This window comes from Pholcus phalangioides, unplaced genomic scaffold (assembly GCF_987345545.1).
Source record: "Pholcus phalangioides strain wild (caught in Gottingen) unplaced genomic scaffold, Ppha-v1.0 ptg000042l_1, whole genome shotgun sequence".
NCBI classification, from domain to species: Eukaryota; Metazoa; Arthropoda; class Arachnida; order Araneae; family Pholcidae; genus Pholcus; species Pholcus phalangioides.
In genome coordinates, this window is record NW_028301628.1 from 11,122,980 (window position 1) to 11,144,375 (window position 21,396).

At 36.2% G+C, this 21,396-nt stretch overlaps 1 protein-coding gene across 2 annotated transcripts in view; it reads right to left on the reverse strand.

Annotated features, from left to right (window-relative positions):
- The window catches only part of LOC149064476 (protein turtle-like), a 283,557-nt gene that overhangs the window by 62,558 nt on the left and 199,603 nt on the right, over positions 1-21,396 (reverse strand). For both annotated transcript variants that reach the window (XM_089255170.1, XM_089255171.1), the window contains exon 7: positions 13,388-13,678. In XM_089255170.1, coding sequence (XP_089111296.1) covers positions 13,388-13,678 — 291 coding nt within the window. The remainder of the gene's footprint in view (positions 1-13,387; positions 13,679-21,396) is intronic.

Below are 21,396 nucleotides of genomic sequence, written 5' to 3' on the forward strand. Positions count from 1 at the left end.
TGTCAATGGTTTCCAATTGCTGGTTCCTGGTTCAGGGGTCCACAGCCTTTTTACTACTGGATTTTGACGAAATTTCAGCCAATAAATATAATCATTTCACATATTTGCTAAACATATATGTTTTGTCTTTTGGTGAATTACATATTCATTAATTGTGAGTCGCAGTAGAACTGTATTTCCCGCCATTGGCGATCTTTTAGCAATTTAAATGATAATTACCAACTTTACTTCGCTTTGACAATTTCGTTGGCCAGAACAAGTGACTCCACTTTCCCTTGTTATTTTTGTTTTCTATAATTTCCTTGTTTTTCAAAATTAGCAACGTTACTTCGCTTTGACAGTTGCTTTAGCAACTTTACTGCAATTTCGCCTGATTTCCTGTATTTCCCATGAAGGAAGTATGCTCAGATTTATACTTTTTATCCGATGAGTTTTCGCGAGACGGATGAAACCCCATGATTCACATTTCATCCGAGAGCCGGACGTTGTAGCTGCTCTATATTGTGCGGTTTTACCCAAGCTAATACATCAATCACATTCTTTTAATTTACAGCTTGTAACCCCGAAAAAGAAAAAAAAAAGGATCTCCGAAGGTCATACGTTCCATAAAAATAAAACTTCAATTACGCCACTGACTGTCCCGTTTTTTCTTATCCTCTTTCTGAACATATTCCTCTTTCCACTCCCCCCTTATTCATTCGTATCCGTTACAACTGCTGTTTCTGAGCAATTTTCTTCTTCGGGGATAACCGGGATGGCAACATGACTTAAAGAAGAGTGAGCAGGATCAGTTCGCGCGGGGAAGGAAAAAAGTAAGAGTTGGCGAGAGGGGCACAGACGTATAACGCGGAGAAACTTTGTAACCTACTTTGCAGTAGATGGCTGTACGTGACGAAAGAACTGCTAAACTTTTCAGTTTCGCATTACTTGAATCAGAGAATTCTTCTCCTTTTCTCTCCTACTTTTTTATATTTTTTTTACTCCGGTTCATCATCATCATCTTCTTATGGTAGCTTTTGTGTTGCTATTCGTCCATTCTGCGTCCTCTTTCTCTATCCAAGGAGTCAAGTGATGAATCGATGACGTCCTTTTCAGCGGAATCGCATCCATCAAATCGATTCTTTGGGAACCGATGCGAGACGCTACTCATCGATTCTCACTTTATCGTCCCTGTAGTTAGCTATTTATTTCCGGGAACTTCTCAACGAATAAAGATGTCGAGGATCGGAATGTGAGGGGTGTGTGTGCGTGTTGCGATGGGTGCCTGATTTTTCCGGAAATTAGCCTACTTTTCGAATTCTGGTGGTGAAAAAAAAAAGGATAGAGAAGAGAGTGAAAAAAAAAATCTTGGAAGCAGGATTTATCCATTTACAGAAGAGGTTGAATTGAGAATCACATTTCTCATATGGGATTTCACATCGAATTTTTTTTTCTGCTACTGAAACCGGGATTCATGCTGTAAGACAGTTTCCCAATCTTTTTGTTCCATCGCCCCCTCCTTCAGAAATTTTTTTCCCTCATCGTCCCCAACTCAAGCGTACCCATAGAATCCTATGTTATATCAGTAGCTTTCTATCGCCACCCTAGACAATGCCATCTCCCAACGGGGGCGATATTGCCCACTTTGGGAAACACTGCTCTAAGATTATGAGAAAGCATTTCTCTTGTCACCAAGGTCAGAAAAAAGGGCTTCATTTAAAGGATATAATTATCTGAAAGGGGCTTATGATGCTTGTAATATAAGGCAAATGATTATGGTCTGCTGCAAGTCAGACTTAAACGCATCGCATGACATAATGGTCAAATGTAATCGTCGGAGCTCAACGACCATTTCTAAGAAATAGCTAGAAACATTGAAATGAAATTAAGAAAAACAATAAAAATTGATGAAGCCCACATTCCACCAAAAGCAACGTTGTGCGCATCTGATACATCAACTGGCCGTCTAAAAAGTCATACGTAAGTACGAAATTTACAAAAATTCTTAACAACACTTTGATGAATAAAAACAATTTCTGATTTCAGAAAAAAAATAATTTCCGGAAATAACCAATTTTTTGAATCCTGGTGGTGTAAAAAAGGGTATAAGCAAAGGAGATAAAAAATCGTGGAGAAGCAGATTTATATCCATTTCCAAAATAGGTAGAATCGAGAGTCACATTTCTGATATGTAATTTCACATAGATGTTTTTTCTCTAATACCAGGATTCATTTTCTAAAATATGAGAAAACAGTTCTCGTTCCATCAAGGTCAGAAAAGAAGGCTGTTTTATCTAAAGCAAAATCATCATTATATGCTGCTTTAAATGTAAGATTTACGATTATGGTCTATTGCAGGGAGTTTAAATGAACAGCCCAAAGAGAGAAACCAAATGTGGCCCCACGATTAAATAAATAATAATAATTCGACAAAGGCTGCATTTCAATGATTCGTGTTCGCACATGATTCGGCCGGTCAGAATTTTCTCCCTTCAGTCAATTATGAATCAACAACCAGGCACTATGGACGTGTGACTTTTAATTATGGGAGTAGAGAAGTTTTTATGGAGGGGATTTGGTTTGGATTGACTTGGTTTGACTCAGATGGTGGGAAGGCATGGAGATTACTAATCAGATTCACCTAGATCCTGATCGATTCAGATTCGTTTCGTGTGAAGGGGACCCTTAGTTTATTTCAGGAGAGAACATTTGGCATCCAACAAAGCATACGTAATGACACAATTTACAGAAATGCTTCAAAACCCTTTTAATGAAAAATAATAACAATTTAAGATTTTTTGAAATAAATAAATTCTGAAATGGTGAAATAACTTCAGAATGAGCGAATGGAATAGTTTAAGAATTGATGAAAGAAATAATTTCAAAATCAGTGACTGAAAAAATTTCAGAATCATCGAAGAAAATAAGTTTGAGATACATTAAAGAAATAATATATCAGAATATAAAGTAATTTCAAGATTCCTGATAGAAATAAGTAATCAAATTTTTTTTCAGAATTTGTCAAATAAATCATTACAGAATAAATAAGAATTTCCAATTATGTATTTGGTTTTGTACGCGGTCATTACTTGGGGACGTGTTTAACAATCCGTACAGACGCCATTGCATATTAAATCAAGTCCTCATGAATCTGGATTGCAAACAATAACAGAATGTAACCCATTAGAGCCGCTGAAAGGAGTTTGCAGTCTCATGGGGTTGTATAGTGCGTGTAATGTATGTTAGGGTCTATGCATGCGTTTGTGTTTGTACATATCTTTGCATTTATTTACTTAAAAAAAGGCATAAATACCGCAGTATTGACTTGGTATGGGGACGTGATGGTTTCATGAAAAGTTTGACTTTGGTCTGCAATGTCTGAAAGAATGAAGAATTTTTATCTATTGCGTGTGTTTTCTTTGATTCGAACAGGACCCGACGGATGGCGTTTATGTTTTGAGCAAAAGCTATATGCTTCGATATGAGATCTCCTTTGTTTTGCGTGGAGGATGGTTAGCTTGACGGTAATTCACTATAAGTGAGCAGAAGTACTGACCACGTCAATCTAACACATTATCTTTATCTTCTATCATGATTTTTTTTCTGAGTATTTCAAATTATTACATGGACTTTCGTAAATGGTCCAAGCAAAATTTGCAAGAATGGCGCAACCCTGCGTTTTAAAAGTTTTGCCGGCTTTCAAATGAATTGGGAATGAGAAATTCGTAAAGAATTATTATTTTTATGAGCGCGTTTAAATATTCTACCCACAGAGAGAGGAACGTCACACTACCAGAGAAAAATATAAAACAACCCCAAAAGAGTGTATTTTGACGGTATTTTACAGTGAAAATATTGAGGTTAGGAATCGAGTACCACCTTTTGCTAATTAATTTGCACATTATATTATACAAATACGGATACAAGGCCACTACAGGCGAAATGCCCAACGAGGTGGCTGAGAAAAAGACGGCCATAACAAATATGGATGTCGTATATTTCTAAAATACAGCACCGAATTAAAAATGTAATTATTAAAACTAAGAACTATATGTACACAATAAAACATAATACAATGCCCATAAAAAATTCATGACTTTATTGTATATAAATGACAACCAAAAAAATCTACAGCAATTTGATTTTCCAGAATAAAATTGATTAGTTCCTGAAATATTTTCCGCTTTTTAAAACATGAGCACAAAAATATTATCCTTTAGTAAAATTTGAGAAATTTTTTCCCTCATAATCATTTTATTGTAGTTTTTGTCTTCGAAATTTTCATAATAAATGAAATGAAAGCAATATAAAAAAATATGAGACAAAAAAATATTTCGTTCATTCCGTTTTAATTGTCTTTTCTTTATTGTTATTCAAATCAGGAGACAAAAAGAGAGGTTTAAAAAAATTCAAAACTTAATTCATTTTTTTTGAGTGCTCGTGAAACAATAGGGAGAAAAATCCCCTTTTTACAGTGAACTAAATACTACATTAGTAATACAAATACTTAATCACGATTAACATGCTTAATATTTTTACCGTGTGGTACAAAAATGTGCCCTCTGGTATAATAAAGTATTAAAAAAGAAACTGGTTTATGAAATTGATGATGACATAATATTTTTATGTGAGTGATATTCACACAAAATAAGCACTCAAAGTGAGCAATATCGCCCCCGGTGGGAGATGGCATTGTCTAGGGCGGCGATAGAAGCTACTGATATAACATAGGATTCTATGGGTACGCTTGAGTTGGGGACGATGAGAGAAAAATTTCTAAAGGAGGGGGCGATGGAACAAAAAGATTGGGAAACTGTCTTACAGCATGAATCCCGGTTTCCGTTGCAGAAAAAAATTCGATGTGAAATCCCATATGAGAAATGTGATTCTCAATACTACTTCTTCTGTAAATGGATAAATCCTCCTTCCAACAACAGAGTTTTTGGCAGGATTTTACAGTGAAAGTTACAAAATAGGTAATAGATAATAACCTGGTCCGAATTAATTCGAACATTAGGGTTTACAATAATTTTCATGGGAAAAGTGCATACATAGTATCCACAGCAATTAGATTTTATAGAATAAAAGTAATTAGTTCTTAAAATATTATTTGCTCTTTAAAACAAGAGCACAAATATATTACCATATTTAGTAAAATTAAGGAAATTTTCTTCAACAATAATTTTATTGTAGGTTTTTCTTCAAAATTTGCATGATAAATGGAATGAAAGAAATGTTAAAAAATATGAGACGTGTAAAATATTTCATTTCGTCCGTTTTAATTGTCTTTTCTTCATTGTTATTCAAATCAGGAGACAAAAAAAAAAAGAAGATTAAAAAATCAAAACGTGTTTCATTTTGTTTGATTGCTCATGAAATCATAGAGAGAAAAAAAATCCCCTTTATACGGCGGACGGAATGCTATGTTAGTAATACAAATACTTAATCACGATTAACATCCTTAATTAACATCACAAAAGAGATATGGGCTGAATAACGTCATTCTTGTAAAACAATCATTGTTATACTTTTTTTTCCTTTTGAAAGATTTATTTAAGAAACATTGACCGGAATTAATGAATAATTCAGTGAATGTGACTGCATTATGCTCTTCCAAGCATTATAATGAGTAGTATGCAAATATGAGCTATGATAGCGGGGAAAAAAATCAATTAATATCACTTCCCCTTCCTCTCCTGAAATTCCCTAGTATATATTGAAATTTAAGTACCCCGCATAGAATATGTAAATGGGACGTGTTTGCTAATGCACGCATGCTTATAGCTTGATGTTAAGAAAATTGTAGAACACAACTGTTTTTGAAGATAATGGATTATTTATAACTCAGTAAATCGGCGCATATTCTCTTTATCCAAATATCATGTTTATTTACTGAACTGGATGTAAATGCTATGAACCAGGGAATTCGTATATAATGTGGAATGAATGAAACATTGATCATTTTTGTCGCACCACGGTCATTTTCTGCACACGAGGGCTAATTAGACCGGGACCTACAATTTATTGCCGATTCCGAACGGCAGGCTTGTTTTTTGTACTCATCGAGAGGTTGGTGTGCTAACCCCTCGATGGGGGACTCCCTGGGGTAGCAATTTTTTGCTGTGGTCAAATTGCCGTTTTTTGTTGTACCCCTGTGTCAGGAAAGTTTTCTGACAAGGACAAACCGGGTATCGAACTCGCGACACCTCTTAACATCTTTTGGTACTTTAGGCGAGCATTTTATCGACCGGGCTACCGCTCCCCATGAAACATTGAAAATAAAATCGTGTGAATTGAACCTGCCGTCATCAATTTATATCTGTCTTTTCCACCAATTTGGCCATTTGAATTTGTTACTGTGATTAATTCTCAATGTACACGGGGCATTCATGACGAATGTCCAAAAGGAATAAAATTTCTATGGTTCATATAAAAAAATAAAGTAAAATACAAATGATATAATAGCGGCCCCAATGAAAACAATTGCTGATGTAAAATTTGCGTCTATTCCCACGTAACCGAACCAAATTTACTCCGTAGCCCCACTATTTCGATAAAAATTCGACGTGATTGGAATTCTAGATTTTTGCGATCTCCGTATTTCCTTTCAGATATGGCCATTGTAGCTTGTAAAAAGTGACTAAAACCACGAGTTAAAAGTACCGATATCTCAGCGAATTTTCGCTCAATTTTTATGGAGTAAACATAGAGATTTTAGGTAAATATCGTTATAGGTACACTATACCCTCTGGAAGATGTCATGCCTTACACAATGATGCAAACTTTCTTCCGATTGATTGATCAATCTTTTGATTGATTTTAAAAACTTTTTTTAAGGATATGTTATCAATTTTGTTATCAATATGTTATTAATATGTTATCAATACGAGTAGTTCTGGGTAAAACAGCCATGAGAAAGCTTAATATAATAATGAAAGACAAAGATGTCTCAATAAAACAAAAATTAGAAATATAAATGCGTTGGTCTTTCCTATCTTTACGTATGGATGTGGGAGCTGGACACTACAGTACAGAAAGCAGATAAGAAAATAATTGATTCCTTCGAACTTTGGTGCTGGAGGAGGATGCCGAAAATTCCATGGACAGCTAAAAGGACTAATAAATCGGTTATCGAAGTCAAGGTTGACTATTCTCTAGAAGCAACGTGAATAATGAATGTAAGGGGACAGATGGCCCCCCTCTCGATAGGAGGCTCTAGGTTAGAGAGCAATGTAGGCATGTGTAGTGTTTTCAATGACTTTTTCGCGTCGGTTTTTAATGGAGATAATGACATTCGATATACGGGTGTTGCATGGAGTAATAAAACCCTCGACGATATTCAAGTAGAAGACGTGGAGGTCCTTAATCTTCTAAGAAATGTATGTCCAAGCAAAGCACCAGGACCAGATGATATCTATCCCAGGGTCCTCAGGGGATGTGCCAATGAATTGTTGGGGCCAGTCGCACAGATATACAGGAGTAGTGTTGCTGAGGGTATCGTCCCAAGGGATTGGAAACTTCTAGTCCCAAGGGATTTGAAACTTCTAGTCCCAAGGGATTTGAAACTGGCTAACGTTGTTCCGATATTTAAGAAGGGTAGTAGAGAAGCTGTGCCCAATTATCGCCCAATGAGTTTGACGAGTTCCCTCTCGAAAATTTTGGAAATTATCATCAAAAGGCAGTTTGTGAAGTGGATAGACGAGAATAATGTATTGTCGGATAATCAGCATGAGTTCAGGAAGGGGAAGTCATGTGTAACTAACCTCCTTTGAAATATTGTCTGAGGCTTTCATGGCCGGCGTTAAATGACTTGCAAACGGTTTCCGGGTTATTAGGCCATGGTCCAGGAGATTTTCTTCTGCGTCCGATCAAGTCTCAGAAATCCATATAGAGAACAAGTCGCATATGACAACATGACAGTAGATGTACGAAGCCTTTCTCGCTTGCCGCGGAGGCTTACGTCGAATTAACCTCAGATGATGCCTGCCACAGATGTAGGCGAAACGTCAGGAAGAAAATCTCCTAGACCATGGCCTAATAACCCGGAAACCATTTGCAAGTCATTTAACCTCCTTTGCTTCAATGATCACGTGACGAAGGCTTTGGGCAAAGGCAAAAATACTGATGTTCTTTACCTTGATTTCCAGAAGGCATTCGATCGTGTCCAACATGGTAAACTCTTGAAGCGTTTACACGAGATTGGAATTGGGGGCAACTTGCTGAATTGGATATAATAGTAGTTACGAGATAGGTCGCAACGAGTTATGATGAACGGGGAATTCTCCGGTTGGACAGACGTCACAAGTGGAGTTCCTCAAGGAAGTGTCCTTGGCCCCATACTTTTTTCACTATTTATCGATGAACTCGATCAGGGTATCGATGGGATTACTAGCAAATTCGCGGATGATGTGAAGCTAATGGGGGTAATCGGGAATCAAAACGATAGGGAGTTGCTCCAGACCAACTTAAACAGGATTGCAGCACGGGCAAATGAATGGAGCATAACGTTTAGCGTTGATGAAGGCATGGTCGCTCATTTTGGTTCAAAAAACCCACGGTTCTCTTACGAGTTGAATGGTGTCACTATCCCGGATGCAACTAGGGTCACCGATTTGGGAATTCTAATTGACGAGCGGCTTAGGTTTTCTGAACATTGTTCAGCGGTGGTCAAAAAATCGAATAGAATGCTTGGTCTCATTTTCAGAAAGGTCTCTTCACGTTCTCCTAAAGTCATTCTTCCGCTTTTTCGAGGCTTAGTTCATCCTGGACTGGAGTATGCTGTAAGGTTTTGGAGACCATACCTACAGAGGGACATAGACTTGGTTGAAGGGGTGCAGAGAAGAGCAACGCGTGTCCTTATTGGCACACGGGGCTTGAGTTATGAAGAGAGACTTCATTTTTTTATTATGTTTACATTGGATGAACGCAGGTGTCGAGGAGATATGATTGAAGTGTTCAAAATTTTGAATGGGATGGATAGGATGGACCATGAACACCGCCAATCGACTGCTTTTACAAGGGGACACCAGTATCGATCGGTGAGGGACAATGCAAGGTTATGGTGCCGCAGGGAATTTTTCTCTAATAGGGTTGTTAATAAATGGAATAGCTTACCCCCGGAGGTAGTAAATTGTAACACAATTGACACGTTTAAAAAGAAATACGATAAACATGTTGGGGTAAATCGAGAAGCTATCCATTCTTAAAAAAAAGACCAAGTATATAGAATCATAAGTATTCTTTATGGGCATTGTATAATATTTTATCACGTCTATATATTGTTTACAATTTTTTGTTAATTGCATTTTTAATTGGGTTGCTATATTTTTGAAATATATGACATCTATATTTTTATGGGCATCTTTTTCTCAGCCACCTCGTTGGGGATTTTGCCTGTTGTGGCGTTGTATTTGTATAATGCTTTAAAGAGATAAGATGTCTCGTCAATGACGCTGAGAGATTCAAATTATAGAGAGAAATACAATTGCCATTTTTGGTATTACACAGATCCTGAAAGAATTAAAGTTTTTTATTTCCTACTATTAACATTTTACGTAAGTGAAAAAAGAAATCAAAGCTCCTTTTTATTGATATTTTTCACATTTGACGAAAATTTCATAAACGGGAGTGTGCAGAGTAAGCAGAGTAAAGTTTTTAGGATTTTAGATGGTTTTTTTGTAATAAATCTTCAGCGATTTCTCGACATTTTGACCACCTCTGAAAATAGCTTAAACTGTGCAGTAATTTTTTTTATATCAATAGATAAAAATATATTGAATTTGAATAAGAATAAACAATTTACTGTTTTATTTATTTATTCAATTATATATACATATATTTTTTTGCCGCAATGAAATTTACCGACGCAGTTGTAGCTGGAAAAAAATATGAACTATAAACTATAAACCAATAAGAAAAAGGGAAATTTTTACGGAACACAATATGCCAAATTCCATTACCACCGAGATAAAATATCTTTTGATAAAGAAGAATAAAATTGGCAGATAAGAAAATGCTGTTGGAGAAGTAAAAAGAAAAGAGAGAAACTGTTGTCAACGGAAACAATTTTTACTTGAGTAGTTGCTGATTTTTTTTTTTTTTTTTGTTAAACTTTAACAAAAGCCAAAGAAGTAAATGTTAGCTGGAAGTAAAAAGAAAAAGAGGAAACGTTTTAACACCTTTTCAAGAAAAGATGCAAAAAGTAAGAAAAAAAAGTTTCGGAGAGTAAAATAAGAAAATGGTATATAGAGACAGTGGTTTTTACGGTCAGAATATAAATTGTGCAACTTACTATTCGAGAATTAGTTCAATTCAACTGCAAGTTGAATGAGAATGCATTGAATTTTATTTTTTTATAGAAAATTCATGTTCACATAAAAGACAAAGTAATTGACTGAATATTACACCTAGTGCTCCACGCCTCAGTTTATTGTCCAATGAGTCAGTTACAAACTTCAGTTTCCGAAGAAGGCATTTTGTGGGGAGCAATGCTACACAGGTATCAAAGTGAGCCATCGAATATGTATGGAAAATTTTGAAAGTAACCTACTACTACTTATACTACTTGTACTACCTCGTACACATTGAACGGAACCTCTTGATGATCATGCTGGACGTTGTGGTCATAGTAACAGACTCGGTCCCGGGTTCGAACTCCACCGTCGCCCCAGTGGTGATCGGCAGAAGTTGGGTTTTCTGTGGCTACCAACTCGCGAATGCGAGCCGATCTCCCCGTTAAACAGTCTTGCCACAGAGAGTTAAATTTTAAATTTTGGAACTTTTATCATGCCACGAGCATTTTTTAACGAATTAATTTGAAACTCTGCAAAAACAGTTAAGTATTAAAGATACGGCGAACTTTATACTGGCGCAGGATAGCATATGTCAGCGGTTCCCAAATACTTTTACTCGTGGACTCCCCCCCCCCCCCCGCGCGTATCTTGGTATCTGTCTGCCTGAACCCATAACTGTTAGTCGCGGAGAGATGGAAACTTTGGCTTTTGCCATGATGGACCCCTCATTTATAGCAGCAGAAAATACAGCCATCTATCAACGACAATTGTTCTCCGACAATGGAGGACATTCTATCCAGCACTAGTAAATATGATGCAATAGCAATGCCACCTACTAAACCGCAAAAGAACTAAAACATCGTTTCATACGCGTTTCGAGAGATGCCACCATAAGTACGAAATTCTTGTGAAAAATCGTAACAATATATTACTATTGCAGTATAACAACTTGCAGCGGCTTTTTTTGCGTGTTAATTCAAATAAAATCTTTCCTTTTTAATTAATTTATTCAAGTTATTTCTTTTTCTTTCAACTTCGCATTATCTTTTCTATAATTCTACAATTGAGTCGTGGACCCTCAGTAAAAAAAAAAGCAATGAACCCGTGGGTGGGGCGGTCGATGCAGGCACCCCAGTTGGGAACCACTGGCATATACAATCAAAAGTATGTACAAAAAAAAGAGACATAAATCATTGGCGGAATAGTATTTTTAATGATGCATCTACTAGAGAATAGTTTTTCACCATGCTAAAAGATATGAGACCGCTCAAAGCCTTGAAAGGGAACAAATTTGTGATTCTGCGGAAAAAGAAAGAAAATCGTAGAATAAGATTGAATATCGGAACCCCACCAACTAACAATTTCTCCTTACACTGCTGGAGGAAAGTGAAGGGGCAAACCACGTTCCAGTCCTCGGGAAACTTTTCTTGTTTCAACACACCCTTCATCTTACCATCGCCTGCCTACACATCACCAACAATAAGAATGTAAAAAAAAAAAAGTCGAGAAATTCAGTTCCAAATTTTATAGCCACCATTTCGTTTTCCCTTTTGAAAACTCCTCGAGGCTAAAAACTTTGAGCAGAGATTTCTCCTAGTCTTTTTTTCCGTTCTGAAACAATAAAAACAGGTTGTAAAACTCGGGAAGCTCTTAGATCGTTAGGAAGACATGCATGGAAACGGTTGGGAACTTGGAAGACAACTCATTACCAGAGGGGGTTCCCAAAGAAAAAAAAGAGAGAGAGAGAGAGAGAGCGTAGATTTGGAATGGAGACCGAATAGAATGCTCGAAATCCTTCTCAGAAAAGGGTGGAGCAAGAGCCTTCTCATCCGGGAATCTCATTAAGATGGAATTCTTATTCATAGCTTATGATCTGAGAAATTTCTCTGGACAAGTTCGTTCTTGTAAAGATAAAGTTTAAGTAGATCCGGCCTTTGTGAGGACGGTGATTATTAAAGTGAGAGAAATTTCCAAAAGAGCCATGGGATGGTGGTGAAAACATTTAAGTCGTTCTCCGCTGCTTTATGTATGTACGTACATACGCAACGAAATGCTTAGCACCCTTAATACGCTACGACAGTTTATAGCTAATATGAATTCCGGGAAATGGTTTGCTGCTGCCGATTCCTACAACTGTCGTTTCCTTCGTAAGTTTGATTCGATAATAGCTCACAATCATTTTTGAAAATTCCTGTTATTACTCTGAATGGTAAATTGCTGCTGAGGAATGTGGAAAAAGTTCACATACAGGATATATGTATTTTTGATCTGAATTGAAACTTTTCAACAGTAGCCTAGTGAATACATGGACGCTTCCCGAAAAGCATGTGCGAATACGACTACCAGACATCCGTATTTAATATGCAGAGAGAGTGTATGAAATACTTGACCCCGGTCTGGCGAACATGATTAACCATACGGGGTTCCCCGAAGGGTTTTATTTCTTCCAAAAAAAATCCTACCACAGGAAGCACCATTAACATTTTGAGATTAGAAATTTAATGCCCCTGGGGTTATGTTCACTTTTTTGTATTAATTAAAACATATATAAAACATTTATATGCCAGCCATCTAGAAACGCAGGTGGGGCTAACCTATTACCGGGTGGCATTTTGTGACAATCGGTGAGATGTCCCACTTATATTGAAAGAAATATGGCCATCCATGTGTGTTTATACTTCCCGAATTCAAAAACCAACAACATTACGTGTGAGTAATGCTTTCAGGTAACCATAATGTGAATAACCAAACTAATTAACAAAAATCAATAAAAATTGTTAATCAATATTATACATTAATCAATAAATGGGGAAATAATTTGCATTCCGACAAAGTATATAAATAAATAGGAAAAATTATTTTTGTGCAGCAGCGCAAACATAAAATAATAATAATGTAAAGTAAATGATGAACATAACAATGTAAATAGAATATATGATAATCAATTAAAAATAATTTATTCAAAATAATATATTTATTATAAATATAATTTATTATAATTTATTATAAATAATTAAAAATAATATTTATAAAAATAATTAAAATGCGTTTAACGAAAGAACATAGGCGTGGTAAAAAGCACTGCGTAATTAAAACACTTTCCACACAAAACTTACATTGAACATCCAGCTTGACAATGTCACTCTCCCCTTGTCCCTCGGTGTTGGTCGCGACGCATTTGTAGTGACCTCTATGTTCTCGGCCGATGTTCTGAATCAACAGCGACTGGTTGTTAACAATTATACCGTACGAGAAGTTATTGGTCATCGTCTGGTTGTCCATCTGCCACGTTATCTCGTGGACCCAAGGATTCGACTTGATGTTGCATTCGAAATAGACGTCGCTTCCTTCCTTGATTCCGGAATGGCGGTTGCTAGCACCAAGGGCTAACATCAGCTGTGGTGCAACTGAGAAAAAAATCAATTACATCGAAAAATTATAAATTTGAAAAAAAAAATCATATAATACTGACCATGATAGTATTGGAAATACACATTGCCGTCCGGTGTTCTTCAACCGCTGGTCTACTGACCGGTATCAGTGTGCGAAACTTTCCTGCCGGGCCACGAAACGTTTCACCCAATTCATACAGCTGTTACATAATTTTAAATTTATTTCAAATGATGCAACCTCTATATTGGTTTTTATTTCTGTCTTAGCACCGTCAGGACGCAAAATTACTCCTCTCATTTAATTTATTTTTCCTGCTGCACACAAATTACTTTTCCTATTTATTTTTAATTTTGTCGGTATGAAAATTACTTCTCCACTTTAATTAAATTTTTGCCCAGCCTCAAATTATTTCTCTCATTATAATGTTCTTGCTGGTCCGCAAATTATTTCTCACACTTACATTTTTTTGCCGGTCTTCAACTTATTTCTCCCATTTATTTATTTCTTGTTGACCCGCAAAATATTTATCCCATTAGTTTTTTTGCTGGTCTGTCAATTATTTCTCATATTTATTTCATTCTCGGCGGCCCTCAGAAATTACTTCTATTTATTCATTTTTTTTAACCTGTGCTCAAATTATTTCTTCAAATTTATTTTTTGCCGGCCCTCAATTTATTTTTATTTGTTTTTAATGCCAATCCACAAATCACTTTTTATAATTTTAAATTTTTTTCCCCATCCTCAAATACTTTGCCCATTTATTTCTGCTGGTACGAAAAAATTATTTCTCAAACATATTTATTTCCATTGGTCCCCCAAATTATTTCTCTCAATGGAAATTTTGCCGGTCTTAAAACTATTTCTGTTTTTAATATCTTTGCCGATCCACAAATTCTCAAATATATTTATTCTTATCAGCCCTCACATCATTTTTCGCATTCATCTAGTTTATGCCGGTCCGCAAATAAATTCTCCCATATATTTTTTTCCGCCGTTCCGCAAATTATTTCTCTCATTTGTTAATTTCTTTCTTGTTCCTGAATAATCAAAATCCGATCAATATATGATATGCAGTCTAATTTACATGCCACAAATTGCATTATTTGTAATATTCTCTTTAGTATGAAGTTCGAAACCAAAGCCCAATTTATTTCTTGAGAATATAATGTACCAATTATTTTACCGCAAGTTGCAGAAATATTATAGGCTATATTTCAACTCAAAATACAGAGGGGAACTTATTTCCAGTGTTAGAATACGTTAAAGAAAAATCAGTCGGTCGACCTTTTGCCTAATTAACCTCAACAGAGTTTGAGGTGAAAGCTCTTTCGGGAGCGATGGGAATTTGCTTCAGGGTGGGAAAGAATTCTTTCATGGCAAGAGAGCATCCAACTACTGTAGTAACTAAGTAACTACATTCGGATTTGCCGAAGGAACGAATCGCTCGCGTTCCTGACATTGCAAATTTGCATAAATTGTTAGAGTAAAGCTCCAATTGGAAAAGACGTCCGTACCTACAGTTTTCTTCTCTTACATTTTCGAACATTGTTGCAGAAAACGACCAAAACGTGCCGTTATTTCGCAACTTTCGTGTTAAAAGCGTTGAGGTAAAATTCTTATAATTCAATATTAGGTCGGATTCCTCTGTAATATTCCGTCGGGGACGGAATTTTACCTTAGGATAATCAGTGCGGATATTCGATTATTTTTTTTGCTTCTCGTTGTTCGTGAACCGATCGCTATTTTTCTTATCCCGAGGAGATTTCCAAAGTAATTCCCCTTCCTGCCGTAAATTTATGCGCATAAACAACAGGCAACAAAGAGAAAACTCCATTTTTTTCTCTCTTTCTCTTCGGAGGTCAGTGTTCCGGAAGATGTTTCAGTTTTGCCATTATCCCAGATCGTCCATAAATGTATAGGCAACAAAAAGGAGGGCAAAGAGCGATACACAACGACGACGAACCGATAAGAAATATCACTAATATTTTGCTCATAACTGAAAAGACAGCGCAACAGAATAGAAAAAAATATTCAATAACTTTGGTAAAATATTACTTATTGACCCTCTCACCGGCATTGACGAGATATTTCGCTTTCTTAAAAGCCTCTTCTTTTAGAAATGATAAGCCCAGATATTTTGTGTGAAGCTGGTGTTATCTCACTGAAACTCTCTCTCTCTCTCTTATTTATTTTGCGTCCTTGCTCAGGTGATCTGAAAGTTTTCCGAACACCCACAGGTATTCGGACCCATTCCACAAATTACAGTGGATGCTCGAGCATCAGCGACCCCGGCTCCGACGCCGCTACCCTCGCTGAAAATCGGAAAAAATCCAAGTTACCGGAGTAGTGATTTCTAAAATGTGTCATTTCTGTGAAGATCGCTGCCAGATTCTATGATCTCAGTAATGATCGAAGTGCGTTTTCTGGAAGTGAAGATCGCTCATAGATTCTATGATCGTGGTAATGATCGAATCAAATTTTCTGGATGAAAGCAAATCTCTGCTAGATTCTATGATTGTAGTCATGATCGAACAAATTTTCCTGGATTCGGGCAGGAAACTGCACTGCATTAAGGAAGCTGCGTTAAGGAAGATCGCGAAAATAGATGTGTCAGCAAAAACATGTATATTGGAGGGAGACAGGGTTAATAATCTATCCAATGAGTAAATGGCTAATGTAAATTTTTACCTTTCACCAGAAATCGACTACTTTACCAAACTAGCAGCAAGTATGAACATTAAAGTTAAGGAAATGAGTCTCAGTTCCAACCTTTATCTCTCAAGAAATATACGGTGAATGCACAAACTGAAATATTCAGAAATGCATGTAGAAACTCGTATACGAGGTAAGATGCACAAAAAAGGAAATATTTTGCATGCGGTATTCTTCATGCATACGGTATATCGCATCTTTCGGCTTCTAGACACGGTCATGAATATTTTTAGGATGATGTCTTGAAAGTATTCATGATCTCTACTCCCTTCCACATAGCTTGATGACTAAATTCACGCAAACATGAAAGTGGGTTATATGTCAGAAGCATATGGAGGAACTGGCTTCTGTTTCAGTTGCAAGAGTGGTATTCCACTAACTATCGGACCACTAAAGTGGCTAGTCACTGTAGGACTACACCAGGAAGGGAACCCCATAAGATCAGTGTTTGCTAATCACACACTAATTATTTTTTGAACTTTTGCATTATAGAATTGATGAATGACCCCCCATTAAAATGGAATGGATAGGAAGATCGCCAGGGGTTTGGCGGAAAGTACGCGACTCAGTATAACCACATCCTTAAGAGTATGTTACTACTCATTATTGCGTCATTACATACATTTAGTTGTCCATTAATGCTCCAAATTAAAAATAGCTTGTGTTTGACAAAAATCATTTCGTTGTGGTATGTGTTCCTCTCTAATTTCTCATATATTATAGTGCCAACACCACACTACTCTTATGTGGAACCATATCTCGCCAGAGTAGTGTGTGAGCTCCTGTACTTAGGCATTTGAAGATGACATTTGCAACCCTGTACTCTTTATGATTTGGATTCGCCTTTGTGAACGTTTTTAACGTTTTTGTTCAGGCGGAACCCGTAACTGTTACAATACTGTTCTACGCAAATGAAAAAAAAAATACATGGCTATATATATTTCTGCAACGAAGATAATTTCATTGCAACACCACTGAAAATTGTCCAGCTTTCGATACCGTAAAATACCGGGAAATCTTTCCACCGGTCCTAGGGCTCTTGTGAAACACCGGTTGGATATCTATGCTGTAGATCAGTGGTTCTCAACCTGTGCTCCGCACCGTGTGCACTACCGAGGGGCTCCGCGGCCGCTCGATAAAAATAAAAAACAGTAAAAGTTTGAAAAAAAATAATTAGAACTATTTTAAATAATATAAATAAAAATCATTAACTTTGATGAATAAGTAAAAAATAGGCCTACGGGGCAGCGCCATGGAAATTATAGACCAGAAATGGGTCCACGAGTCAAAAAAGGTTGAAAACCGCTACTGTAGATGTTTACGGTGTCTACAAGTAGATCATGTTAGGATAAATGTAGATACTGAATTCACGTGAATAGGTGACAAATCACACAAACCCATGAAAATAACTTTTTTTTAGGTTTAAATACCAGATCGTTTGAGTCGCGTAGGAAGTCTTTATGGAAGTCTAAAACGCATATCCACATGTAAACTTCCGAACATAGTCTTCCAATTATTTCCCATTGTGTAAATTATTGATTGTATGATAGTGAAAACAACAAAATCATGTTATTTTTTTAATTCTTAAAATTTTAATATTTTTAGGGTATATTGTGGCTGCTGATTTCGAATATGACATTAAGACCTTGATTTTGTCAGATTAGCTCTACTTTTTGAGATAAAGTGGAAATACAGTTTCTCAAAGGTAAATACATAATCAGCATACAAATCACATTGTTGAGAGTAAGCATCATCTCAAAAACTAGAGCTAATCTGACAGAACCAATGCCAGAATCGGGATTAACACCCCAAAATCACCCTAAAACTACTGAAATATCTTGGCCAATGAGTTACGGCATTTTCTTATAACGCACAGTTTCAATGTGATTTGCATGCCGCTTATGGTATTGCCACTGAGAAAATTAATTTTCCATTTATCTTAAAAACTAGAGCCAATCTGACAAAACCAATGTCAGATTCGAAATCAGCGCCCCAAAATCATCCTAAAATCACTGAAATACCTTTGAGAACAAAATCAGTGTAATTGTGCAAGAATGAGTGTTTTAATTGCATTAATCAGTGTTATAATTGCAGTAATCAGTATTGTAATTGTAGTAATCAGTGTAATTGTGAACAATCACTTTTGTAATTGTGAACAATCACTTTTGTAATTGTGAACAATCACTTTTGTAATTGTGAACAATCACTTTTGTAATTGTGAACAATCACTTTTGTAATTGTGAACAATCACTTTTGTCTGTGTAATTGCATTAATCAGTGTTGTAATTGCATTAATACAAATACAACGCCACAACAGGCAAATTGCCCAACGAGGTGGCTGACTTAAGAACATCATGGATCCCCGAACCATTTTTTGGAGGCCCTACCTACTACTGCTACACCACGATTTCTAAAATTTCAGTGATTTCCAATTATTTCACAATGATTATGGGACAAAAAAAGTTGTTAAAAACCTGTCTAAAAATAGAACAAAATTACGACAGAAGCAAAAATATCTGTTATCGAAATTTAAACTGTCCCACACCAGAAGTTTTCTTCCATTCACTTAAAAAAACCCAGCAATTTCCGAAATACAATTCCAAGCGAAAAAGTCAATACGGATTCGAAAGACTTAATCCCAGAACTTTAATGAATACAGAAAAAAACCAACAGGCCGCCATTAGAAACAGTAATATAAATGACTTATTTGGAGCATCTCCAACATGAGTGCGACCCCTTCTTTGAACGAAAATCTCCAAGGGCTCATTTTAGTGGATTAAAACAAGTTCCGCTCTTTTCAGTGTATTTTTACTCGCGAAAGTTTTTTTTAACGATCTTTTTACGACAATGAAATCTACCTAAAATCGTTTTAAAAGGGAAAAATAAAACACAAATTGTTCCTTCTTTCGGTAACTCTACCAATTGAATTGCATGTTTTACGTGTGAAAAAAAAGACTGATATGCTTTTCTTTTAAATATTTGAATAAAACATGATTTGTATAAAATTCTGCAGAAGACAGTTTTTAGCTTCGATATAACCTGTAGATTTTTACTGAATAAACATTTTTACGACAAAACAAAGTGTCCAAGCAGCTGATAAAAGAAAAGAAGGAAAATCTGTACATTCGTGCTTCTGGCATGCGGCGGACGATATCAAGTTAGTAATTTTACAGGGTGACTTAGGGAGAATCAACCGATTTCAAAATTGCATATGTCTTAAATGATAAGTAATATGTGAATATACGTGGAAAATGTCTACGTTTTATGAATAATTTTTGTTAATGGTCGATTTCAAGAGAAGAATCATTTTGAAATAGAATGATTCTTTCTCAATTACCCTGTATTGAGAAGAATCATTCCTCAAGAAACACCCACTTCGCTACATTTTCATCTTGCATAGGTGACACTCAAGTACGTCAAAAAACAAAGTAAATATTTATATGATATTAAAAAAAATAGAATGTCAATGTCGCCTTATTAAAATCGAAACAGGCGTTCCGAAAAGTGCTTTCGGGACAGCACACAGCACATTTACCGGCAAAAAATCGGAATGTCTATGTAAGGGTTGCCGATAATTTTTTTGGTCGAAAGAGGGGTATTGCTAAAAAAGTTTGCGCACCACTGCCTTAGAGGAAATGAAGTAAGGGAGAGAAGAAAAAAAAATGAGGGAAAAAAACATTAAAAGTCAGTGGATTCAAGTTTTTATACGCAGCATCCAGCTGGCTAAAGAAAAACTTTTTCCAACACTCGTGCCAATCGGACTTTCCCGGAACTTCACGAGAAGGATAACAGCACCTTGTAACACACCATGCGGATACGTTTTACGACGTTCTTATTAGAGCAGCTCTAGGGTCCGTTAAGTATGGCAAAATAAATGTTATGAAATGAAATAGGGTTTAAATTGTTTTCATTTATGATAATGACACTCCCATTTAGTGGACGAAAATTTCTATCCATTTGTGTCTGATATCGAGATGTTGCTCTGTATCAATTAATTACGCATCCGTCATCCCTCCAGATGGATGATTTTCTAGAGAATGATGGCGGTCATCTCTTAGAGATATTTCACTGTATACAAATGACTAAAATGAATTTCCAGCTAACACTCATTGGAAATTGCGCAAAATAACAGGATTGCGATGTATAATGACAGATTTTGGAATAACAAGTTTTTAACTGCACGGTATTAGTGAGGGATTTTTGACATTTTTCTTTCAATGAACTTAAAGACTTTTCTTTTAGGAGGGGGGGGGGGGTGAAGCAAGAAAAATGTCAAACGTAAAAGTTAGTGGATTCAAGTCTTTATACTCAACATGAGCTAGTTGGAAAAAAACACCTTTTTCCAACATCCCTGCGGAAAAAAGGGAAAGATTTTCGGAACTCCACAAGAACTACAACAGCGTTTTGCACCGCACCTGTTTACTGTCGCCTAACATTGCTGTATGCGGATTCATCTTATCACGTTCTTACTAGGGAGCTCTAGGTTTCGCAATGTACGAAAAAAAAAATGGTGAGAGATAAGTCGTAGCGGACACTCCCTGTTTGTAGACAAAAATATCGGTCGCATGGGAGTCCGTTATCTTGAGAGGCTCTACTCTATTAGTTATTAATTGGCAACCTCTTCGAAAAGAGTTCTTTATGATGATAGTTTTCTCAGAGAGATTTCACTGTACAAAAATGATGGAAATAAATTTCTGGCCAACAAATCACTGAAAACCGCTCACAGTACAGGTACTTAAATTGGATCGCAATTTCAGTATTAATGAGGGATTTTAATCTTATTACTTCCAGTGACCTAAAAGACCTTTCTTTTAGAGAAAAAAAAAAAAACAGTAAAAAAAAAAATGGAAAAACGTAAATGTTAGTAGATTCATCTTTACACTCAGCATCAGCTGGCTAAAGAAAAACTTTTTCCAACACCCGTGCCAAACGGACTTTCCCGGAACTTCACGAGAAAGATAACAGCACCTTATAACACACCTGCTTACTGTCTATATCACCTAACGTTACTCTATGCGGA